At 37.9% G+C, this 13,475-nt stretch overlaps 1 protein-coding gene across 5 annotated transcripts in view; it reads left to right on the forward strand.

The window, feature by feature from the left end:
- Positions 1–13,475, forward strand: part of SGCD (sarcoglycan delta) — a 1,033,257-nt gene that overhangs the window by 774,221 nt on the left and 245,561 nt on the right. For all 5 annotated transcript variants that reach the window (XM_008954393.6, XM_008954394.6, XM_063604282.1 and 2 more), the window contains one exon: positions 8,966–9,067. In XM_008954393.6, the coding sequence (XP_008952641.1) occupies positions 8,966–9,067 (102 nt within the window). The remainder of the gene's footprint in view (positions 1–8,965; positions 9,068–13,475) is intronic.

The following is a 13,475-nucleotide window of genomic DNA, read 5'->3' on the forward strand; positions in this document are numbered from 1 at the left end:
ATGAAACATTTACAAAGATTCAAAAAGGGAAGGGGTTTGGAAAAATTGCGAGCATGTTCTGTGACAGAGTGAAGGGAGACCGGTAAGAGACTAGGATGGAGAAGTGAGCAAGTGCAGTCATGAAGTGTGCTAAAGATTATATTAAGAAGTTTGTTCTTTTCTTTTGTTGCTATCATTCTGTTAAGTGTTAATGTCTGAGGAACTACGAAGAAGATGGTTCAGTATTCTAAAGGTAGAAGTGACCATTTATAAAGAGAAGAAAGCTAGAGCAGTCTCAAACTTTATAATAGTTGAATACATTATTTCTCAACTTTAAAAAAAAATTAACCCTCCCTTGCCCCAGAGAATGTTTAGACATTTTTCCCTATTTGTCACCCCATGAAATGTTGATATTAAAGATATACTGCATATGTACTTTATATGTAAACATATTTAGGCTTTCTAAATTAAAAGAGTAAAAATTTTGTATGCGTCCAACCCCCCAATAATTAATTTTTGTCCACTGGGGGCTGTATCCCCTTGGTTGGGAATACATACTCTAATAAATTGGAATCTCATGTAGGAACAGGTATAGATGTTAACATTTTTGTCATTCCCCACACTACCTTTCAAAATACAACTATTTGGAATGAATAAATTCTGTCACTCTACAGATATTTTCTGAGCACATAGTAGTTGCCAAGCCATTTTTTAGGAACTGAGACTACAGCAGTGAATAAAACAGTCAAAAATCCCACCCCTCATGAAGATTACATTCTACTGCAATCTGTATATAATTGTTTCACTCTTGGATCCAAACCAAGTAATGCCTGCCATTAAAACTGCTCCAGCAAGAGATTATCTTGAGACTTGTTTGTTAAAACAGGTCTTGGCATTAATTTCAAGCCTGAAAATGTGCTGACAGAATTAAAAACCCATCCGATGCTGATGCAGGGGGAAAATCAAAGGAGCAAGAAAATCGCACTTTTTTTCTGTTAATAGATTTTATTAGTGGGAAAAACTGTTTTACACACCTATCAAAATATCAAAAATTGCACAATAGGGCTGCAACCTACTCATCTAACAACGACCAACGTTTGCCTTTTTCTGAATAAACATATGCACTCTGGGTGTTTTTCATCAGTCTTTAGTCTTCACACATCCCTAGGAGTCCTGGGCATGGGGCGGATCCTGGAACAGATCAGAAATGCCTTTTCAGCAGTGTCCAGTGGAATGTGAAAAATAGCACTTTCTTAAAATCAACATAATAGCAATTTCCATCCCCATCCCACAAGAACCAACAGGAAGTCCACGTCACTCAGAATTTTGCAGACATCCTGGTATCTTACCCTGCACCAGTGGGAAGGCCTCTGGGAGCACTAGTCACTGCCCTGCACTGGCCATGCTGAGAGAATGGCCACCTACATGATCCCTGGAGGTCCAAATGTTCTGCCTCTCCTGGAGAAGGGAAACTTTGGCGAGGCTGGAGTGCTACAGCCATTTCCTTTGGAAGCCTTAACCCCTCCTCGGGACACTGGCAGGAAAATGGTCTCTAGAATTCACGGGAGGCACAGATCTTTTGTCTACTGCCCCCCACCCATCCCAGTGGGAGAATATCTCCTCCTCTTCTTGCCTCCTTTCCCAGCACATCTAGCACAGTTCATTCAATGAGATTCAATGAGATTATAAAAGACAGGAAACCCCACTGCAGTTAGGCTACTGCTGCTTCATTCTCAAAATCTCTAAGCCAAGTAATGACAAAGCCCAAGAACCTGTCTGAAATGGTGACAAAGGGAGTCAGGGGAAGGAGATAAGAGGAAGGAAACAAGTTATGTGGAAAGAACCAATATTTCAGTCTACTGCGCTGCTACTCTGATTCTCTTTATTCTGTACTCATCTTCTATAGAAAACTATTAAAACAACTAACCAATCTAGGCCAGATAAAGAATGAAAAGCAAATGCCATAGTCTTTGCACCAGCCCAGAGGGTGATTCCCCAGATTCCACCTACCTGTGCCCCCTTCCCCTGCCCCTAGCCTCTGCCTTTTCTGAAAGTTCTAACTGAGGGCTTAGGGGAGACTCTAAATTAGACTGAGAAAATAATAGGATTTGCTCTTGTGTTTTTGAAAACTATTCTGAGTTGAGTACCGCACCCTGTATGGGAATAGTCACTGGTGATCCTGCGATGAGCAGGGCTTTCAGAATTCTTGTCTTCATTGGGATTACAGTGGGAGCCTGGCCTCCTCCTCCTGTCTCAGACGTACTTTACAGACTTCAGGATCATCACTGGACAGCGCTCATTCAGTCAAGACCTGCTATCCCCCTATTGGGCTACTATAATTTTCATGCTTGCCTTAAAGAAAATTAGTTTCACCATTTAAAGAGGAAAATAAGATATTGTCTGTTTTTCTAATTACTGTTTCTAATTGTTCTAGGAATGATATTCTCTCTCTCTCTCTTTTTTTTTTTTTTTGTTTGGTTTTTGGGACGGAGTCTTGCTCTGTTGCCCAGGCTGGAGTGCAGTGGCACAATATCGGCTCACTGCAAACTCTGCCTCCTGTGTTCACGCCATTCTCCTGCCTCAGCCTCCTGAATAGCTGGGACTACAGGCACCCACCACCACCCCTGGCTAATTTTTTGTATTTTTAGTAGAGACAGGGTTTCACCATGTTAGCCAGGATGGTCTCGATCTCCTGACCTCGTGATCCGCCCACCTCGGCCTCCCAAAGTGCTGGGATTACAGGCGTGAGCCACCGTGCCCAGCCCTCCCTCTTTAATTTTTTTGGAGAGAGGATTTTGCTCTTGCCCAGGCTGGAGAGCATTGACGTAATCATAGCTCACATTCCTGGGCTCAAGTGATCTTCCTGCCACAGCCTCCTGAGTAGCTGGGACTACAGGTATATGCTACCATACCAACTAATTTTTATTTTTATTTTTTAGGATGGTATCTTGCTATGCTGCCCAGTTTGCTCTTAAACTCCTTGCCTCAAGAAATCTTCCTGCCTCAGCCTCTCAAAGTGCTGTAATTACAAGCATGAACCATCAGTCCTGGTCCAATTCTCAATCTTCTAAATACCTCTTTTACATCTTATTGGGAGAGAAGTTGTAGTTCCTAATTGACCTCAAACTCCAATCTTAATAATACCCAAAACTTCTTATGCAGTAAAAGATGAAATGTTTTTTAATGAAGCTCATATCAAGGTACTTTGATGGGTTTCCAATCCAGCCTCATTGTTCCAAAGCTAGAAAGGAGACTATAAATGTGGGAACATATTATTTAGTTGGTGACTCTAATCAGTTTTGTGTTATATTTTGGAAATAGAGGCCAGTAACAAAAATTCACACTATTGATAGACCTTTGCCACCAAATACCATTAGGCAGACCTAGAGACAGGGAAGTAGGCTAGAAAAGTGAAACTGATCATAAGCAAGAATAGGAAATCCTGTAAGTGGAAAAATGATGGGGATTTGGCATGTTTGGGGTGAGTTAGCTGCCATAAGATGTATGTGAGGAAAGATTAAATTACTTATTGCAAAAGAGTTACTTGGCTTGGATTAGATTTATATTTCTTGAACTGTGGGCGTTTCTGTACCTCTTTTACTGTTTTTGTTTGGCTGGGTACCTCCTCTGTTTTAAACTATCTTACAGGATGGGATTTAGAGGGGCCTTCTCTTTTTGTAACTCGTCGTGGCACACAGCACATGATTATACACACAGTGGGCTCTCCAAAAATAGCATGAGATTCCTTCTGATTATGTCTGGGGGTGGGTGAATGTTGTGTTGTAGTTAGGATCCCTTCGACTCTGAGAAGTTGTAATAAAAGTATCTATCATAAAAATAAATGGTGTTAGGCTTAGGATTAAGGATGGTTCTATCTATTAATATCACTGACTGCAGTTACCCAGTAAGCTAAAATCAAAGTTACATTAATAAGAAACCCAGCAGGAACCATAAGGGCATTACTTTTGTGTATATTGAGGATTGAGTTACCCTTAGCTATTATCCTAATGACTACGAATATAAAGTCTGAATTGGAAAGAGTTGAGTTCAAATTCCTAGTTCTGCCATTAGCTAGCTATATAATTTTGAGCAAGTAACTTACTAACAAATTTGCTCACTTGTAAAAGAAGGAAAATAATAATTATCTCATAAGAACATTGAAGAGATGACATGAGATAATTTATGTATAGCACTTAGTACATGAGGTATAGTGTACATTCTAGGTAAGTGTTGATTTTTAAAATAAATCACCAAGGAAAACTTTATTTTTTGTTACTTAAGAGTCTTTTTTTTAATTACTATTGGTGTTTCTAGAAGATTTTAGAAAATTAGAATGTACAGGCCAGTCATGGTGGCTCATGCCTGTAATTCCAGCACTTTGGGAGGCTGAGGCAGGGGGATCACCTGAGGTCATGAGTTTGAGACCAGCCTGGCCAACATGGTGAAACCCCATCACTACTCAGAATAAAAAATTAGCCAGGCATAGTGGTGGGCACCTGTAATCTCAGCTACTCAGGAGGCTGAGGTAGGAGAATCGCTTGAACCTGGAAGGCGGAGGTTGCAGTGAGCTGAGATCACACCGTTGCACTCCAGTCTGGGTGACAAAAGCAAAAAAGCTCTGTCTCAAAAAAAAAAAAAAAATTATAAAGTACAGATAAGCAAAAAGAGGAAAGTAGAAAGCACTCATAACTCAGACATACAAAGTATTAAATATTAACATTTGAGTATATTTCCCCTAGAATTTTTCTCCAATAAAATTTCCTTGAGAATTTTTGTTATATGTACATGAGTATATGTGGGTGTGTGTGTATATATATATATGTCAATGTGTATATATATTAAACAGTTATTTTTCAGTGGGCTCATTAGATATTTCCTCAACTGATTGTTTCAGTCAATAATGCATCATGAATATTTGCCTGCACTCTTACACATTCCTCTGCAAGAACTACATCATATTCCCTATAGTGTGTTCAATTATTGTAATATGCAACTTTACATAGTTTTTATTTTTTCTCTTATTAACTGACATGGTGACAAACAACTCTAAAGCTAAATACTTTCACATTTACACAGTTATTTCCTCATGATGAAATCCAAGAAGTAATATAATAATTTTCAGCAACAATGAAGGAACTGAGGTAAATCGTGAAAAGCAGAGTATAGTAACTCAGTCATCAATAAATGTTAAGGAAAGGGGATATACGTATGTAGTGTAAGAAAAGAAGGAGTTGTTTGGAATAGACTTGCTATAATACCCCAAATATAATCTTTTATTGAAGAATGTTTAGGAGTTCTTGTTTGTTTAGTAATCGTATCATGCATGTAATCGTATGCGTGTAAACATATCAATGTCTTCTGATCTCAATGGGAAGAAATGTCAACATAGCATGCAGACAGATGAAGAAGCGCAGTCAGTTTATCGAAGTCAGGTTTAGTATGTGTTTCTGTGAAAAGGTTTGCCTCTCCAGCTATCAGAAATGATGACTAATAATGCAAAACAAGAGCTAATCCATCTGTCTATTTTGGGAGGGTTCGAGGTGCCTTTGGACATCCACATTGCCGTCTTTCCCTTTGTTGCAGTTTCCACCTGCTGCAGGTGAGACACGTGCCATGTCCCCCAGCCTGTTGCCTCTCACACTGGGTTTGATTGCCCAGTCGGGTTCTCTTGGCAGAGCTGTCTGTCTCCATGAATGCCAGAATAGAAATATACAGATGGCATAGAGGAACAATTTTGACCTGCAGGATCTGTTCTGATCCACAGGCTGAAGTGCATTTATGAAGACAGGATGGGGAAAAGTACCCATTTTCCACTTGGTCATTCAACCCCCTGTGTGGCATCCATAGTGAATGTGTTGAGGTATACAGCACAATGGCAATGGCAGACAGAAGAATCTGCAGGAGGCTGAAATAACATAGATAACATAGTGAGGTAGGTTGGGTGGAGACTGTGAAAACTAGAGACTGTGTGGTGTGTCCAGGCAGGGGTGGCTGCTGCTCACCTCAGTGGATGCTGGCAACGTAACAGCAGGCCCAGCATGGCCATTCCTGTTTCACTGGAGAAACTAGAAATCTGGATTTTTCATTCATATATTTTGCTTTTTAAATGTTATTAGAAAACAGAGGAATACATAAGAAATAACAAAGCGTGTTCATAGTGTGTGTGTATATACACCAAACACACACAAACACACCCCTACCCCTGGGAGGAGAAAAAACATGGTGGAGCAATGAAAATAGAAATTTGACTTCTTTGAATATTTGTTATTTTGTAGATTTGACTTTGGTGCCACATACATAGTTTACATAAAACAAAATTGGAGTTTAAAAAAACAGTCATGAAAAAATGAGAAGAAAAATTGAAACAATTCAGCCTCACTGGGTATCATGTTAACAGCATAACCCCAAAGAAAGGAATTATTTCAAGTGACTTTGAAATTCCACAGTTTGACTGTATTTTCCTAGTAGGATATACTTTAAAGATTTTTAAAAACTAACAAATTTTACATTGATTTTTATTAACCATAATGTTAGTACAATAGTGACATTGGTGTTCTGAAACTATTCTGTGTGTGTTGTGAGTTAAATGAATAATCATGTTGGTATTATTCAGAAAAGGGATTTTTGGTATGAAAGAAAGGTAGTAACATTATAAAATCCAGGAGATAAAATGGAAATCTTCAAGTCCTGAATTTGAGTTAAAGTTTCATGTTAAATCATGTTATTTTTACTAAACACACACTCACACACACACAGACACACACACACACACCCCTTATTTTCCAGTTCCGTCTGCAGAAACAAAGGCTCATCCAGTAACAATCAGTATCCAGAGCTCCCAGTTGTGGTGTCTAAATACCATTTCCCACTGAAATGAACCAGGGCTTCTTACTAAAAATGGCTGATTGCAGTCCTGGGGAAGGACTGTAGGATCACCCTGTAACATCTCATAGAGAAGCAAAAGGGCCATCAAAGACTACGTGGCTATATTAAAAGGGTGCAGCAGTCAACTGGAAAAAAACCCTTGACTGAAGTAGGGAAATTAGAAAATTATAGGGATAATAATTGGGCTAGAATGAAACAAATGAAAATGTTTATAGTCATAGTTAAAAAGTAAAAACCTCATTGGTGTGGAAGATACTAGGTGGAAGATGTTAGATAGCCAATTCAGTATTTTAAAGATCAACAATAAAGGAGGGAAAATCCAACTCTGTCAATTCCTCTACAAACTAAAATTTAGAGTTAGCAAATAGTTGATGAGATGAACTTTCTCTGGCTAGCATTCCCAGCTAGTAAATGAAGAATAATAGAATTAGGATATAACCAGTTTGAAACCTCTAGTGAAATCATGGGTCCTCTAGGCAAAGACTACATTGGCTGATAACCTCATGGTAAAAATTGTTATGTGCCTACTGATAGAAGAACCTCCCATGAAGTAAGTAAAAAATTGCGCCTCACTCCACCTCAAAGATGTTCATGTATAATCTCAGAACCCATGAATATATTATATTACATGGAAAAGGGGAATTGAGATTGCAGATAGAATTACAATTACTGATCAGGTGATCTTAAAATGGGGAGGTTATCCTGGGTTATCCAGATGTTCCCAGTGAAATCGCAAGGGTCCTTGAGAATGGAAGAAGGATACAGAAGATTCAGAGTCAAGAGTGGTTTTACATGAGAAAAACTTAATCAGCCACTGCTGAATTTGAAGATGGAAGTGAGGCCATGAGCCCAGGAGCCAGAAAGAGCAAGGAAATTGATTCTCCCCTTAGAGCCTCCAGAAAAGGACATAGCCCTTCTGACACCTTGATTTTAGCCCATTGTGTCCTGGTCAGACTTCTAACACACAGAACTGTAAGATAATAAGGTTGTGGTGTTTTAAACCACTAAGTTTTGTTATTTGTTACTGTAACAATAGAAAACTAATATACCCCATTTCCTAGGATATAGTCTTTCTAGACAATTGCATCTGAATCTGATCAAGCCTCTTGATGTAACTACCAATTTACAGGAAACATAACGAATAGAGGAACACATTATATGAAATTATGGGAATGTTCAGCAAAATCTAAACTCTGGGAAATTCTATTTTTAAAATGACATTTATCAAATAAAGTATATGTGTATATATTTGTATATGTGTGGATGTATGAGAGAGAAAATGACTGACTGGAAATTTTAGGAACTGGCCTAGTATTTTATGTAGCAAACAATTGCTGTAAGGAACTTAATTCAAATAAGCAAATTATAGAGAGAAAAAAACATATTAGTGAAATTTGAACATGGACAATAGGTGTTTGATATTAAGGAATGATTGTTACTTCTGGATTATGTGTGTGGTAATGAGATTATGGTTATATTTAAACAAAGAAGGGGAGTGTAGGTGGCAGTAATAGATAATAATAGCCATAAATTGATAATCGCTGAAGATGAGTGATAGGTACATATGTGTTTGCTATCTGTTCTTTCTACTTTTGCATATATTATTTCCGTAACAAAATATTTTTTAAAAATATTAGCAACTAACTTGACTCTTTAAATGTTTTGTGACTCAAACACACATGTCCAAAGTCTGGATTTAACCAACAGACTGCCAGCTTGAAATCTCTGTAGAGTTCTGGAAATAGGATCTTTCACTTTTCCTGGAGAATTATCCTTTTCTCTCCTCCTACTTACCTTCTCCCTCCATTCTTTCTGTGCTGCCTAGCAAAATTGCCCCCCACCCCAATCTGTGTATGTGGATGACTAGGGGGCATCACAAATTGCTTGGAATAGAATTTTCTCAGAAAGAGTGAAAAAGATAATATGCATAACTGCATTAAACAATACCTCCTAATATTTTACATGTTCTTTGAATACCCGTCCCCATTCCACACCTTCAAAAATAAAAAAAAAAAGGCTATAACTACGTTTTTTACAGCCTGAGGTGTTTTGAAATTTTGGCTAATCATATCTTCCTTGTTATCTCTGTGTTCTATTTCAGGATGGAATGGGAAACCTGAGGATCACAGAAAAAGGTCTAAAGCTAGAAGGAGACTCTGAATTCTTACAACCTCTCTACGCCAAAGAAATCCAGTCCCGACCAGTAAGTTTCTGCTGAGAGAAGGAGGCATTATTGTTGCTCTAGAATCTAAATCTAGAGGAATTGATCTTGCTGTCAGCTGAGTACAGAGAATTGGGGTGGGGAGTAATACTGGTATTAAGATGAATTTGCTTTCACTTCTGAATCTTTGAGTATCATCACAGCAGTGGTACTGTAAGCAAGTGAGATGACCTCTCTGAGCCTCTTTCCATTCCTGCTCAACCCCTGCTACCCAGCTTTATAGATTGTGCCACAAATAAGGCAAAACAGCAAATGTGGAAAAGCCATAAATAATATATGAATGCAGATAATATTGCTGTTTATTTTATTCATCAAGTACTTCAAAGCCATTTTTAGAAACACAGAACTAAAGAACTAGAATTTTGTTTTTCATTAAGACTTCACACTGTGTAGCCAGTGTTGGTTAGGATCAATTCAATATCAAGCTGAGTGCAGTGGCTCACACCTGTAATTCCAGCACTTTGGGAGGCCAAGGTGGGCAGATCACCTGAAGTAGGAGTTTGAGACCAGCCTGGACAACATAGTGAAACCCTGTCTCTACTAAAAATGCAAAAATTTGCCAAGTGTAGTGGTGAGCACCTGTAGTCTTAGCTACTAGGGATGCTGATGCAGGAGAATTGCTTGAACCCGGGAGGTGGAGGCTGCAGTGAGCCGAGATCACGCCACTGGACTCCAGCCTGGGCAACAGAGCAAGGCTCCATCTCAAAAAAAAAAAAAAAAATTAATTCAATATCAACAGCTACATTCTGAAATGGTATTTAAATAATCACTACAGAGTGTGTACCCTGTTCTAGGCACATTGCTGTTCCGCATGCAGTATCATTATCTAATTTAGTTCACAGATTTGTCCACTGAGGTGGGAACTATTGTTGCCTCTATTTTATAGATTAAAGAATTGAGGCTTGGAGAAGTTTCATGTCAAAAGCTTCATACTTGTAGCAGGACAAAGATTTCAAGCCTTCTCTGTTAACCATTATTTCCTACCTAAGCTTTTCCTTTCATTCCTTCTTTATTGCTGTAGCAGTGATTCCTACATACATACCTTGCCTTTGTTAACCACTGTTATTCCAGATTGTGTGGGGTTCTTTTAGTGGTTTTATTTTTCGGTTGGTTGGTTTCGTTATTTAGTTTTTATTTTTGTTTTTTAGTGGAGTGGTAGAATTTGCTGGTTGAAAAGGATTATTAATGCATTTGCTCTGCCTTGGATTGATCCCCCTTCACCTGCGAGCAAGGCATAATGTGAAAGTTCCCCCAAAGCACTACTTGCATTGTGTGCACTGATTAGCATAATTATTGAAATTCAGCAACTTGGTGCAGTGGCTGATTTTATCTGAATGTTATACAAAGTCTTGAATTGTATTAAACTAGTACCACTACTAAATTTCAAATAAGTTTACTTTCTTGTGTGCTTAGTAAAAGAGAGGGAACAAGGATGTTAAAACTATCAAAAATAGCAAATGAATTTAGCCATACAATGATTATTTATAAAATGTAACTGGAACCTATAGCACATTGTCTTGGGTACTTAAAGTACACAGAGTATTGTGAACATATTTACTGTCATTGAGAAACCTATACCCTAGAAGGAGTAATGAGGTGACCCTGTAACGTGGAGAGTCAGATGATAATTCTGCCTTGGACAGAATAGAGACTGTTTAAAGCATTTAAGAAATATCTGTTATATGCATTGCTCTTAATTTATATCTTGTTTTCCCAACCTGGCAATTTGGTTAGTTGTCATTGACCTATTTCTAGTTGAACTTTAGACTAATAGTCTTACCTGTATTAAACTTGTTTAACTCACTAGTTTAGTTTGGTCATTTCCTTCTATGGATGTTGGCATACCTTTTCTGTAAAGGGCCGGAAAGTAAATATTTTAGTTTTATTTTAAACTTTTATTTTCTTTTTTACAGCTCTCAAAACTTAAATAGCATTCTTAGTTTGGGAGTCATACAAAAATAGGCCACAGGCTGTCATTCACCAACCCTTCTAATCTATATTAGGAATAATTCCATAAATATATAAATGATCTTATTAGACTGGAAGTGGTAAAAGGTAGATTTTAAGAACATAAGAAGAACAGTTGATATGTGTTGAGTAAAACATCCTAAAATAAGTTTCCTTGGTATAGAATTAGTCATGTCAGGATATTAGGAAATGTGTTTTAGAAGACTTGAAAACAGGGTACTGGGTGCATCTGTTGGGTCTGTATGCAGGAATTGGATGTCTAGCAAATGTGTTAGCAAGCCTCTCTGGAAATTGACAGACAGCTGATCCTAACTGAGAGATATACCTGCTTGTAAGCTTAAAAAGTAACAATACTTAACGTTTATATTTAATTACTTACTTTAATACTGAAATATATGAGCTATATGCAGTGCTTTCAAATCACTGTTTAAAGAAAATAAAAAGCCCTCAAATTCACTATTTTCCATTGTTTTTAATAACTTTTTTCAAAAATAGTAAAGTTTTATAGCCTTACATGTTTCTAATAACAAAAGAAGTATCTTCTAACTGAAGGAAAAAAGACACAGATATGCATACACAATAAAATCCGTAAGTCATGTGAGCTCTACCTGAAACCTGTGCCCAAATTCATTCACTCTTCTGCATCACACACCACACCTTAGGTCAAGCCACTGTCTGTTCTCACCTGCACCACTGCAACAGTCTCTTCGCTGTCTGCTGCCTTACCCTTTTAGCTTCATTATACAAATTGTAGCCAAAGTAGTCTTCAAAATGTCAAATCGCTCCACCTCTTCGCAAAGGATTTCCCATTGGTTTCCTGTTGCATCTGGAATACAATCTAAAGTCCTCACTAAGGCCTGTAAAATGCATTATTAGGTGTTTTCATTGAGGGCTCCTTCTGTTCATCTTTGTATCAGCTCAGATGTCACCTGTTTAGAAAGACCTCCTTCACCCAATCAGTCCATTTAGCATAATAGTCGTATATAAACAGCACATTGGTTTTTATTCCTTATAACTGTCATTCTTTCACATTCTTATCATGTTTATATGTTTGGAAGAGCAGCAGATTGTCTGGATTTTCCCCACTGTATTCCTCAGACCTCTTGCTGTACCTAGCACATAGTACATGATCAGTAGATGTTTGAGAAACTGAACCAGTGAATCACTGAAAATGAAAGTGTCTCTTAAGTCTATTCTGCAGAGGCAAGCACTGTTAAGAATTTACTGTTTTGGCCAGGTGTGGTGGCTCACGCCTGTAATTCCAACACTTTGGAAGTCTGAGGCGGGTGGATCAAGAGGTCAGGAGTTCGAGACCAGCCTGGCCAAGATGGTGCAACCCTGTCTCTACTAAAAATACAAAAATTAGCCAGACACGGTAGCGGGCAGCTGTAATCCCAGCTATTCCGGAGACTGAGGCAGGAGAATCACTTGAATACAGGAGGTGGAGCTTGCAGTGAGCTGAGATCGTGCCACTGCACTCTAGCCTGGATGACAGTGAGACTCTGTCTCAAAAAAAAAGGAACAATTGACTGTTTTATCAAACATTTTCCATGCATATGTATTTTTTAACAAAACCATACCTTGAATACTATTCTGTACTGATGCAATGATGGTCTCATAAGATTATAACACCATATGTATTTTTACTGTACTTTTTCTATGTTTAGATAGATACTTCCCGCTGTTCCAGTTGCCTGCAATATTCAGTGCAGGAACATGCCATATAGGTTTGTAGCCTAGGAGGAATAGGCCATGCCATACAGCCTAGGTGTGTAGTAGAGTACACCATCTAGGTTGGTGTAAGGACACTCTATGATGTTCATGCAATGGCAAAATCACCTAATGACATGTTTCTCATAATGTATCCTCATGAAATAATGCATGCCTATATTGTTTATTTTGTATATCTTATATTTAAAATTTTAATAGCTTTCCTGAAGTACACTTCTGATAAGTTACAATCTGATAAGTTCTAAAATATGTCTGTTCACATGAAACCACCACAATAGAGATAACGAATGTATCCATCACCCCTGATAATTTCTCCTTGCTCCATTTTAATCCCCCCATCCTGCTGCATCCTTCCTACTTCCACACCCATGTGCATTTCCTAGAACTTTATATAAATGGAATCATATAGTAAGAGTATCTAAATAATGTTAATAATAAGTTGTCAGTTTATAAAGACCTTTTTTAAAACCATCTATTTAATGTCTAACTTAAGAATATGATTTTTTTTTCCTGCAATGGGGCTATGTCTTGATTTTCTGGGGAAAGATATTAGAAGTGGTCCAGTTCATAAACATTTAATATTTCCCTTCTGGATAAAATCAAAGCACAGAGAACAGAATAGAGAATAACATATTAGGCATAGCATTAAAGGAAGAATTAGTCTTTCTTTGATATGTCCACAAAAACTGAA

The sequence above is a fragment of the Pan paniscus genome, chromosome 4 (assembly GCF_029289425.2).
Source record: "Pan paniscus chromosome 4, NHGRI_mPanPan1-v2.0_pri, whole genome shotgun sequence".
NCBI classification, from domain to species: domain Eukaryota; kingdom Metazoa; phylum Chordata; class Mammalia; order Primates; family Hominidae; genus Pan; species Pan paniscus.